Raw genomic sequence first — 12,391 nt, forward strand, 5'->3', positions numbered from 1 at the left:
TGTCGCGAAAACAAAACTGAAATTTTAATTTTATTGATATCAAGAACACTGATTGGATGAAAATACCATGTTTCTATGAATAAATGCATTTTTTACTGAAAAACACTGAAGTAATACTCATTTTAGCGTACAAAAAATCTGAGAAAAGTTCATTTAAAAAAAAAACACTCTAAATAAGTTTTCCAAAATTCTCCTAAAATCTTTTTTCTACATTTTGTAGTATTTAGTATTTTGTAGTGTTTAGCGTTCATGTATTTGCTTTTAAGTTAAGAAACAATCTGTTGCCTTCTTACATTTGTGACAGGATTAAGGTTTTCAGGGATATTCACAACAAACTACAGTACAAGGTATTGCTAAAATTTTGCATTAATAGAGAAATGTCATTCTAGTCACATGCACAATTCTGTACTGTATGGAGGCTTGCTCGATTTTAATATGCTGCCTAGTGCTCTTAAGGACTGTAAAGATTTGAATGTTTTAAAAAAATTAATTCGTAATTATGTATTGTCTTTAAAATTTTAATTTGTTTTACTATACCTGACTGATATTTTATTTTCTTTAATTTTTAGTACTGTAGTTTTAAGTTTACTTTGACATGTACGTGTTTTTCCTTATAGCCTTCGTGCTAAATAAAGACTATTATTATTATTATTTTTATAAATCATTCTACTAGCTTAAATAGTTATTTATGCAACATGTGGAAATTCTTTTTATAAAATCGACTTGTTAGATGACAAAAGCACATCAAACATAACATAACAGGCAAAAATCATATAAAAAAGGTTTTTTGACACTAGGGCAAAAAAGTAAAACTTTTTGCACTAAAAATCATTCAAAAAAGTGTATTTTTTTGCACAATTTTATAAAAAGATATTTTGCATACTGTCAAACAAACTAGACATTTTGATTCTGTTTCGTTTTCAAAATATTTTAACTCAGATTTTACCGAAAAAATCGGTAAAATGATGTTCCTATTTTCAAATAGTAAGGTGTCAAAAAAAGATACCCAATTATTATTATAGACCTAAATTTACGCACAAATTAAAAAAAAAATTAAAAAATATTAAAAGATGACATTTATCAGGTAATCTAAGATAATTTAAATCTTACAGAAACTTGGTTTTATTTTCAAAAAAATATATATATATATTATTTATATTCAAAGTATGATTTAGAAACATGATATACCATTTGCAACGAATTTTATAATAATAATAATAATGGTATTTATTTAGCATTTAGCTATAAAAATAAACACAATGACAAATCATGCCAATTAAAAATATTAAAATTAATGTAAAAATAAAATTAATAAAATGGACAAACATGAACTTGTTTCAAAACAAGTAACGAATTAAAAAGCAAAAAGATTAAACAAAAACAAGCTAAAGCACTTAAATTACAAATGATTCAATTTATCACAGTTTTTTACTACATTTGGCAACATATTAAAATCTTGAATGCCTTTGTACCGGGTGACCCAATAAGACTGTTCCTCGATCATATCTCGGGAACGATTTTGTTCATCGTATGATTTTGGGGTAAAAATTTTTTTAGGTAAATCGGCCTGAAGAATCGCTGGAAAATATTTTCTAAAAAGTTAAAAAAATAACCACCAGAGGCCGTAACTGCCATCTTAAATTTTTAAATTGCATTTTGCATAAATTTTGCACAATAAACTAGAATTTTCCTCATTTTTAAAACGAACCAAGTTCATCAGTCATCATCATCATCATCTATCATTTTCGTAAAAAATAAATTTCTGTTATTTCAAAAACAAAGATGGCGTGAGGTGTTGAATTGTTTTTGCAATAATCTGCTTTAACTTCTTAACGGTTTGACCAATTTTAACAAATTCAGTATTGTTGAAAAGAGCATTTCTTGAGCAATAAAAATCAACCAAAATATAATTAATTTAGTTGAATCTTTCTGCGCCAGGGGGCTACTTAGACAAAATGACTCAAATTCCAAAAAAAAAAAAAAAACAAATGGAATGATATGACTTTTTCTTTATGAAAATATAGCCAAATAACATGTAAATAGGCCAGTGAAAACTCTTTTAAAAATATCACATAAATTAACTACAACAGTTTCTCCACAACAATGCTATTCCTGTCACAATGATCTTGTAACTGAATTTTTACTGCTGTTTCCAACATTTTCTCATAAACCTCTACGGTGTTTATTGGTCTAAATTCATGACACTGAGTTGTATTTGTGACCTTAGCAACAGGAAAAACCGTTGATTCTTTCCACCGCTCAGGAAATATTCCACTCGACAGAGATGTATTTACAATATTAAGAGACAGATCTTCAAGGCTACATCACATACATCACACAAGACTTTCTTTGAGATTCCCCCCACACCTTCTGCTACATTTTTCATATTCTTTAATATGCTTTTAATATCAGCCATGGTTAAACATTTAAACTTTGAGAAGTTCTGACCAATCTCAGAAATTGTCTCGGATCCGTCAAGTGCAGTCAGGAATACCAGCCACGATCGAATTAATACTGTCCAAGAAATATTTATTGAATTCATTGGCAATTTCAGATTCGTGTGAAATGTTCTGATTTTCAAACCTAATTTCATCTGGAAGAGTACAACGCTTACCAGACAATAACAGCTTCACTTTTTTTCCACATTTCATAAGGGTTTGGTCTGTTGTCATCAATAATTTCTTTAAATAACCGTTCTCTTTCAATTTCGATTTGTGTAAGGACATAATTCCTAACTCTCTTATATTCACTCCAGACGACATCATTCCGTTCAGAAAAAGGAAGAACGTACAAATTGTCCCTAATCTTCATATTTTCTCTAACGTCATCTGTTATCCAGGCTTTATTAAAGTGATTATGCTTAATTACTCTTTTAGTTACAGGACACATGCAATTTACAAAATAGTCTACATCACCCACAAAACTATCTGCTAAAACATTTACATCTCCACTATTTCTATTCCACTCAACATGAACCAAATAACCTGCAACCTCTCCATGCTATAATTTCTCATTGACCTATTATGCACTATTATATCAGAGTTATCCACGGATCAATGCAAAATGACAGGAGATTCTGGTCACTAATTTTTAGCGTGAGGTGCACTTTGACCGAAAGACTACTGTCATTAGTGTTCACATAATCAATACTATAGACAATATTTTATCTCCATAGAAACAAGGCTTCGATATGTCAAAATTAAAATCTCCCATGATTATATTAACACCCCCAAACTCTGACACGCGTTCCATAACTCTGTTGTTTTGACAGTTACAGGGTAGTTCAATATACTATTTTATAGCCCTTGAAATTTTCTAACCTAACCTAACCTAAAATGTCGATTAACTGAGTTATTTACTGTTAAAACTGAATTGTTTGCTGTTTAATTGAACAGATGTTCTATATGTCCTCCCTTCTGGACAACACATTCCCGGTACAAATGCTTCAATCTTTCGGTGACATTTCTACTCTATATGCTATACAGGGTGGTCAAAAGACAATTTCAAGGGCTACAAATTGATATATTGAACTACCCTGTAGCTGTCAAATTAACAGAGTTATGGGTTGTCAAAGTTAAAACTGTTCAAAATCAAACTTTACAGCAAACAATTCAGTTTTAACAGTAAATAACTCAGTTAATCGACATTTTAGGTTAGGTTAGAAAATTTCAAGGGCTACAAAATAGTATATTGAACCACCCTGTAACTGTCAAAATAACAGAGTTATGGGTTGTCAAAGTGAAAACTGTCAAATTCAAACTTTACAGCAAACAATTCAGTTTTAACAGTAAATAACTCAGTTATTCGACATTTTAGGTAAAAACGCAGTACAGGGTGGTCAAAAGAAAACCTCAAGGGCTACAAATTGGCATACTGTCAAATTAACAGAGTTATGGGTTCTCAAAGTTATTCAAAAGTCGAATTCAAACTTTACAGCAAACAATTCAGTTTTAATAGTAAATAACTCAGATATTCGACATTTTAGGTTAAAAACTCTATACAGGGTGGTCAAAAGAAAATTTCAAGGGCTATAAATTGGTAAATTGAACCACCTTGTAACTGTCACATTAACAGATTTATGGGTCGTCAAAGTTAAAACTGTCAAATTCAAACTTTACAGCAAACAATTCAGTTTTAACAGTAAATAACTCAGTTATTCGACATTTTAAGTAAAAACGCTACTCAGGGTGGTCAAAACAAAACTTTAAGGGCTACAAATTGGTATATTGAACCACACTGTAACTGTCAAATTAACAGAGATATGGGTTGTCAAAGTTAAAATTGTCAAATTCAAACTTTAAAGCAAACAATTCAGTTTTAACAGTAAATAACTCAATTATTCGACATTTTAAGTAAAAACGCTACACAGGGTGGTCAAAAGAAAACTTCAAGGGCTACAAATTGGTATATTGAACCACCCTGTAACTGTGAAAATAACAGAGTTATGGGTTGTCAAAGTTGAAATTGTCAAATTCAAACTTTACAGCGAATAATTCAGTTTTAACAGTAAATAACTCAGTTATTCGACATTTTAGGTAAAAACACTATACAGAGTGGTCAAACGAAAATTTCAAGGGCTACAAATTGGTATATTGAACCACGCTGTATCTGTCAAAATAACCGAGTTATTGGCCACATTCTTAAGAACAAATAAAAAAAAATGGATTTTCAATTCGATGGGCAAAATTACGTTTAAGTATTGCTTTTTCGATCAATAATCAATTTAGCCATTTTGAAAAAAAAAACAACGGATTTTAATGCGGTTTTGACTGTCATAAAGCCCTACTTATAGACTTTTCACTGTTGTGAGAAATATTGACTTTATTTCACTATAATTGTACTATACAGAGTGATCAAAAAGCGCGTATAAAAAGTTCAAGTAGTCTCCAATTTACCAATAGCTTTTCTCGGTTTTCTTCAAGCATAAGGAAATTTTTCTTATCTATTATTATGAAAAAGACGACATTACAGTATTTAATCTCAAATTAAGCCATGACAGTAAATTTCTATCTGTCATTTTAGTTTGGGAGTAAGTCAAATATTATCTGTAATTAAAAAATAATTTTCATGTCAAATTTTAGGTTCAGACATTGTCATCATGTATTTCTCTAATAAAAAAGACAGTTTCTATTTGGTCCACCTTGTACATGATGCATTGTTTTTACGCAAATAATTTGCGAAAGCAGTGTTGCCAGAAATGCAGAAAATTTCCCACCTCTGGGGAATTCGATGTTCTTGGATATTTGGAGAAAACTTTTAATTTTTATTGAAACAGGAGTAAACTTACAAGGCTCAATTTAGCTTATTCATTAAAGCAACAATAATATTTGTCTATATACAGGGTAATTCAAATTCGACCCTCACCATTGGGATCTCAGAAACCATAAGAGATACGAGAAAGTTTAAATTGGGGCAAAGTTGCGCAATTTAAAGCTCAACTAAATGCTGTTTTAAAAATTTTGATTTTCCGAGTACTTCCGAAGATATCCGAAAAAAACTGAAAATTAGATTTTTTGTTTTTATTTATTTCTAACCTTATTTGAAGAGATATCCCAAAACTAAAAGCATCTTTTCATTGCCACTTTTTCCTAGCTATTCGATGATGGATTCAAATTTGCCACACGACGTTTCGTTTTTTGTCAGTCATCCTCAACTTTCTTTTTTCTTATGGACGCCATATTGGATTTTTAGCCTACCAAATAGTACGTTTTATTCTGATTTTAGTGATGTATAATAACTTATACGTGTGTGTTTTATTTCAAAGGATTTGTACGAAAGCGTAGAAAGGCCACAGACGTTATTTTTCTTAAATTTCGACTTAAGAGATTTAGTTAAATTCTGACTTTGAACTCGGAAATTAGTTAAATTCCGACTTTAAACTCGGAATTTAGTTACATTGTCACACTGCAAAAGCTCTTCAAACCAAATTAGACAAAATTTTTCAGTTTGGCAACATTGCAAACATTCTTCGAAGCAAATTAGTAAAATTTGTTAACTTTGGCAACATTGCTAACACACTTCAAAGAAATTAGTCGGACTTGTCAGTTTGGTTACATTACAAACACTCTTCGAACCAAATTACCAAATTTTGTCAGTTAGGCAACATTTCAAACAGTCTTCGATCTAAATTAGGAAGGTTTGTTAATTTGACAACCTTGCAAGCAAACACACTTCAAAGAAATTAGTTGAACTTGTCAGTTTGGACAGATTGGAAACAAACTCTTCAAACCAAAATTGTAGAATTGGTCAGTTTGATAACATTGCATATACTCTTCAAACCAAATTAGTAAAATTAGTCAGTTTAGCAACATTGCAAACACTCTTTGATCTTAATTAGTAGAATTTGTTAATTTGTCAACATTGCAAAAACACTCTTCGAACCAAAATAGTAGAATTTGTCAGTTTGACAACATTGCAACTAAATTCCGAGTTTGAAGTCGGAATTTAACGAATTTCCGAGTCCGAAGTCGGAATTTAACTAATTTTCGAGTTCGAAGTCTGAATTTAGTTAATTTCCGAGTTTGAAGTCGGAATTTAGTTAATTTCTGAGTTTGAAGTAAAAATTTAAGAAAAATAACGTCTGTGGCCCTTCTACGCCTTCGTAAAATTCCGACTTCGAACTCGGAAACTAGTTAAATTTCGACTTCAAACTCGGAAATTAACTAAATTCCGACTTCGAACTCGGAAATTAACTAAATTCCGACTTTAGTTGCTATGTTGTCAAACTGACAAATTCTACTATTTTAGATCTACTAGTTAAGATCAAAGAGTGTTTGCAATGTTGCCAAACTGACTAATTTTATTAATTTGGTTTGAAGAGTATATGCAATGTTATCAAACTGACTAATTCTACAATTTTGGTTTGAAGAGTGTTTCCAATCTGTCCAAACTGACAAGTTCAACTAATTTCTTTGAAGTGTGTTTGCTTGCAATGTTGCCAAATTAACAAACTCTCCTAATTTAGATCGAAGACTGTTTGAAATGTTGCCTAACTGACAAAATTTGGTAATTTGGTTCAAAAGTATCCTTGCAATGTTATCAAACTAACAAATTCTACAATTTTGGTTCGAAGAGTGTTTGTAATGTACCCAAAATGACAAGTCCGACTAATTTCTTTGAAGAATGTTTGCAATGTTGCCAAACTGAAAAATTTTATTTAACTAAATTCCGAGTACAAAGTCGAAATTTAACTAAATTCTGAGTTCGAAGTCGGAATTTACCAAAAAAAATGTTTGTGGCCCTTCTACGTCTTCGTAGAAGAGCTTTTGTAATATGACAATCTAAGTTCGAAGTCGGAATTTAACTAAATTCTGAGTTTGAAGTCGGAATTTAGTTAATTTCCGAGCTTGAAGTCGAAATTTAAGAAAAATAACGTCTGTGGCCTTTCTACGCCTTCGTATATTTCAATCTGTTATAGACTTGGAAACTTCAAAATCTTCTCCATGAAGCTATAAAATGACAAAACTTTCTTAATATTAGTACAATCAGTTAAAATTCACATTTTTACAAATGTTTTTTTTTAGAGCTCCATGAGCAGGATTTTTGACAGATGTGACGTGAAGCTGTTCTTTTTGGAGCTAATTCCAAATGTTAAAATAGTGCACACTCTCAAATACCACTGTATGAAGCTATAAAAGTAAATAAAACATACACTTCTAAATCCTTTTAAGTGAATTTTTCCGGTCGTGTAACTTCAAAAATGTTTTAAAAATCCGGGGATGAAATTCTGTTTCTTTTGAGTTCAGCAAATCCATGTTGAGTAGACGTAATAATAGCAATTTAAAGGGACACTTAAAATATTTGCAAAGTATCAGAAAGTAGAACTAGGAGTTTCAGTAAAATCTGACAACTTTTTTAAAACATATCTTATGAGGGTTGGCAACACTGTGCCAAAGCTTGGTAGTGTTGTTGAAACGATTTAGATCAATAACCCAAAAAATTAAATAACTTCTTGGTCTACTCTGCTCTCATCACAAAATGTTCATTAAACCACTATTATTGAATACTCAAAGCACTTCCTGTAAGATTGTACTTAATACCTTCAAAGTAATGCGGAACTATTCTAACAAACTAAACTAATTTAATGCGTCAAAAGAAACAAAATATTGTATAAAAAACGCATTTCTACTTGATAGTATAGTCTAGAACAACAATGATTTGCTTAAACCAGTACTGTTTCATAAGAGCAAAGCGTCAATAAAAGCTTCTAGTCATGGATAATTTATCTTTTCCCCAACACTAATTATATTAGTGGTATCTAAATTTATTGAACCAACTTAGAACAACCGGACCAAATGCTTATTCAGAAAAAAACTATTTATCCAGTATTAATAGCGATAATCAATTTTACTTTGGTCATTGTCGTAGCGAATTCAAAACCGCTTAATTAATCAACTGTGCAGCGCGAGATTTTTCGCATATAATCTACAAATCAAAAATGTCATACAAACACCACCACGGCGAAAATTCAAGCATTGACCTTAGGTAAATGATATAAGTGAATCAATCGACGATTTTCAAGCCATTTCCTTACTGTACCGCGTACCGCTATACGAGTGCTACCACTTCAATACCACTACACCTGCCATAGTAATTTATTACTCTTCAACACGAATTTACAAAAAAGTACTATTGCAAATTTCATTAAAAAGTAACCGTTGAGCTGTTGATGCGTGAAATTTGTCATTTTTTCCGCGGTAATTTCGCACATTTTGGCAATACTCATTTTGGCGTAGAGCAAATTAATTTTCACTTCAAGCCACTTTGCTGATGAAGAAAGTGGTCAATGAGAGGAAAATAAAAGTGGTCTGTTAGTTCGTTATTTGTTCGTGGATTGTGATTGTGATACAATGTTGGAAGGATGGAGGCTTGCGGTGTCCAAACGTGAGTATTTTTTTGTTTTGTCGCATGTTAAGTGAAAGTGATGGTTAAGGTCCCTTCTGTTACTAACAAAATCGTGCAAAACACAGAAAACTTCTTCAAATATTAAAAAAGTGACTGTAAAATCTTTTCTCAAAGCTGCAAAAAATCAAACTGGTAAATCGAACACTGTTATACACAAAGAAAACATACAAGGTGTACCACTACCTTCAGAAATAAGGCAAAACGTTGCACTTTGTTAAAATACAGGGTTGTCAGGAAAAGGAATTTTTTAAATGTTTAAACGACATAAGATCGAACTGCAAATTACGTAACTTTGCGTCCATTTAACCAATCTCTTACCGTTTTTGATGTCCCCACACACAAATTTGAGGCACCCTGATAAAAAAATCTAGCTTTCCGTAAGAAAAAGGTAAAATGGGAAATGTTTTAGAAAATTGCATGAGCTACTTCTTGAGTTATTTTCGAAAAAACCAAAAAAGTGCTGTTTATCTCTAATTTGAAATTTTTTCAAAAACTTCTTTTAACTAGAGAAAAAGAAAATGAAGTCCATAAAAAAAGATAATGGAATCTCAAAACCGAAAGACCGGAATTGAAAATGAAATACACAAGAAGATAATATAATAATCAATAAATAGTTGTTTATTTAGCAAAAGTTACGTAAAAATTACAGGTTACAGTGATACACAATTTTGTAGTAAATGAGATAAAAAATGATCAAATCACACACTTCATAAAAGACAAAAAATCAGACATTACAAATTCCTTTAAAAGTTTTTTAAAACTATTAATTTTATCGCAGTTTTTTAATGTTATCAGGTAATTTATTAAATTTTACATTCAATCTTTTTAAAAATATAAATTTAACCATTTGTATGGCATTGTCCTAAGATACTTCAATATAAATAAACATACATTAAAAATTATTGTTTTACTGAAAGAGTACTGAGTTAACAGATTGTATTGGCATGTTACGGTTCTCATGAGCTCATTGCTCTAATTTGAATAATTTGAATTTGCTCGATTTTGTAATTTGGTAAATTAAACAATACTGTTGAACAGAACTCCAACAGAGATGTAGCTATACTATTACAGAGCAAACATTTAGTTTGAAAATGTGTTTTCAACTTTTAATCAAAATCCTACTTTTTGAAAAAATTTCAAGTGTTCGCTTAAAATCTAGAAAAACTATTTTATTGTACTAATTTAATAAAATAATCGAGTTAAATAAATACATAGCAAACCTATACAACAATAATATCAACAAACTAATAAACATAAAACTACAAAACAAATAAATTAACATTAAACATTTAGAGCGCATGTTCGTACTGTTGATACCAAGACTTTAGTCAACATTTGTGTCATACTTCCAGAACCAACCTTTACAATTCTTATGATGTAGAAAAATTTTGTCGATAAACTCAATTTCTAACAAACCTTTATAGAAAAATATCAAGAGTAGTTATATCGGGCAAATGCACTGGCCAAGGTGTTTCTAAATAGTGCTTGCTAATCCTCCCTGGAAATCATACTGAACAGCTCTAAGTTTGAAAGTTTTTGAAAAGAAAACGCAAATTAGTTATTTTGCTGTGTTGCCCCGCTGATGAAGAGGTCAATTCTTGTTTTTTTCCTAAAAGTCCGTAAACAGTGTCATAAATCATAAAAATAACACTTGTGTGTCCACGAAGTCCCTAGACGAGAGAGAGAAAGGAAATTGGTTTTCATTTATTTCGGTCAATTTAATCAACCTATAATTTTTTCAGTAACGCAGTTCAGGCCATTTGTGTGCAAAATGTTTCTAAAATTACTTAAATTTGAATATTGCCCGTCCTTGATGTCAAGCAACAGCGAAGCCTGGTCATCCTGAGTATTATGTAGCCATAATTTTGATTTAATACTTCTAAACAGTTTCAATGTTATTATACCTTGAAAGTTAATGGAACAATAAAAATTACAATTTCCACTGCAAAATATGTTTAAATATTGCTGATAGTCCAGTTAAACCTGGAAAATATATTCCACTACTCATGTGCTAATGATTTCGTGTGGATATTTCGTAAACTCATTGTGTCATTGTGTATTGTTGTGCAGGGCCATTTTTCAGCACAAAAATGGTTTTTTAGACCAACTATATGACATAATATGTATGTAAACTCTTCTAAAGTGTTATTAACTCAAATATCCACAGGATCCACAACCAAACCGAGTTAATGAAAATATAAAAATTTTTGTTTTTACTCTCTTAACTGTATTTTTTCATGTAAATTATATTAATTATTATAATCATCTTTAATATATAGAGTGTCCATTCCAAATCCTACCACATACTGTTGGAACATATTGTCACAGTATAGCAAGAGTATATTCTTGCTATACCTACTGTGAACATAACTCATTCGTTAGCAAAGTATTCAGCCAAAAATATTGAGGTAATACTCATATTTCGAAATTCAAGCTAAATTTCTAATAAAAGAGAGTTCTTTTGATTGACGCTATTAGCGAATACGTTATTGCATTAAATAAGGAATTTGATTTAGAGTTCTTTGTTTTATATTTTTCTAACCTCACCTTGCTTGTCTGATTGCTTAATTTATTATTGGGAATTTAAGTAGAACTAGATTCACTACACACTAGACATCACTAGCTTGTAGTAATTTATTTGAACTCGTGTATTAAACGTCCAAATAAAACAGTTTTGTTAGAGTATAGGATCTTTGATAATAAATTAGAATAAGAGCAATTCTGATGGTGCTCTTAAGAAATCAACCATAAACATTTTTCAATTTTTTTTTGTCATTATAATTATAAGCTAAAGTGAGCAATAATTAGAGAACACAAAAACTAGACACAAATTAAACATTATTCTGAAGTGGAAACAGGTAAACAAATTTCGACAAAATGATGACTTTTACGTAACTTATCGTTACGGTATGCATTCCGTTAACTTTCCTTGAATACCGTTACCGTTAACAAACAAATTTTTGACAGATAGCGTAACAAAAATAAGTTCTTCAGACGATATTTAATCGAATCTATAACACAGGCGAATATCCCGCCAAATGGTTAACATCGAATTTTGTCCCCTTTCCGAAAAAGAACAATGCAACAAAATGTGAGGACCACAGACTATATACAGGGTGGACCATAAGTAATGGGACATAGAGCTACAGCATATTCCTGACATCAAAATAATACGATTTAGCTGAATTGTCCTATACCGAAAGTTAATATTAAGAAAGATACAGGGTGTGAAAGTTGAAATTTTATTTTAGCTTTTTTGTCATATCTTCGCGGTCTTTTGATATAAATTACTGAAAGTTGGTATAAAGGGGTTTTGGCAGGCGTAAAATACGATGCTTTCATTTGTTTTGTAGTAGCTGATAGGGGGCGCTAGCGGTAACCATCTCCGTCCCTTCAAGAGGCTCAAACTTTTTTTTACGGAACTGAAACGGCCATATGACTTCAAAATATGATTCTAAGATGTTTTCTACGTAAAAAAGGTATACTT

The 12,391-nt window shown here is 30.9% G+C and overlaps 1 protein-coding gene across 3 annotated transcripts in view; it reads left to right on the top strand.

Annotated features, from left to right (window-relative positions):
* Nucleotides 1-12,391, top strand: part of LOC145739206 (putative inorganic phosphate cotransporter) — a 76,415-nt gene that overhangs the window by 2,984 nt on the left and 61,040 nt on the right. The window contains exon 1 of one of the 3 annotated variants that reach the window (XM_081994653.1): nucleotides 8,479-8,883. The exons of the other annotated variants lie outside the window; for them this stretch is intronic. Within the exon in view, the coding sequence (XP_081850779.1) occupies nucleotides 8,850-8,883 (34 nt within the window). The 5' untranslated portion in view covers nucleotides 8,479-8,849. Of the gene's footprint in view, nucleotides 1-8,478; nucleotides 8,884-12,391 lie in introns of those variants that run through there. 3 annotated transcript variants of the gene reach the window in all.

The sequence above is a fragment of the Ips typographus genome, linkage group LG1, assembly GCF_016097725.1.
Source record: "Ips typographus isolate SLU linkage group LG1, UJ_Ityp_2.0, whole genome shotgun sequence".
NCBI lineage: Eukaryota > Metazoa > Arthropoda > Insecta > Coleoptera > Curculionidae > Ips > Ips typographus.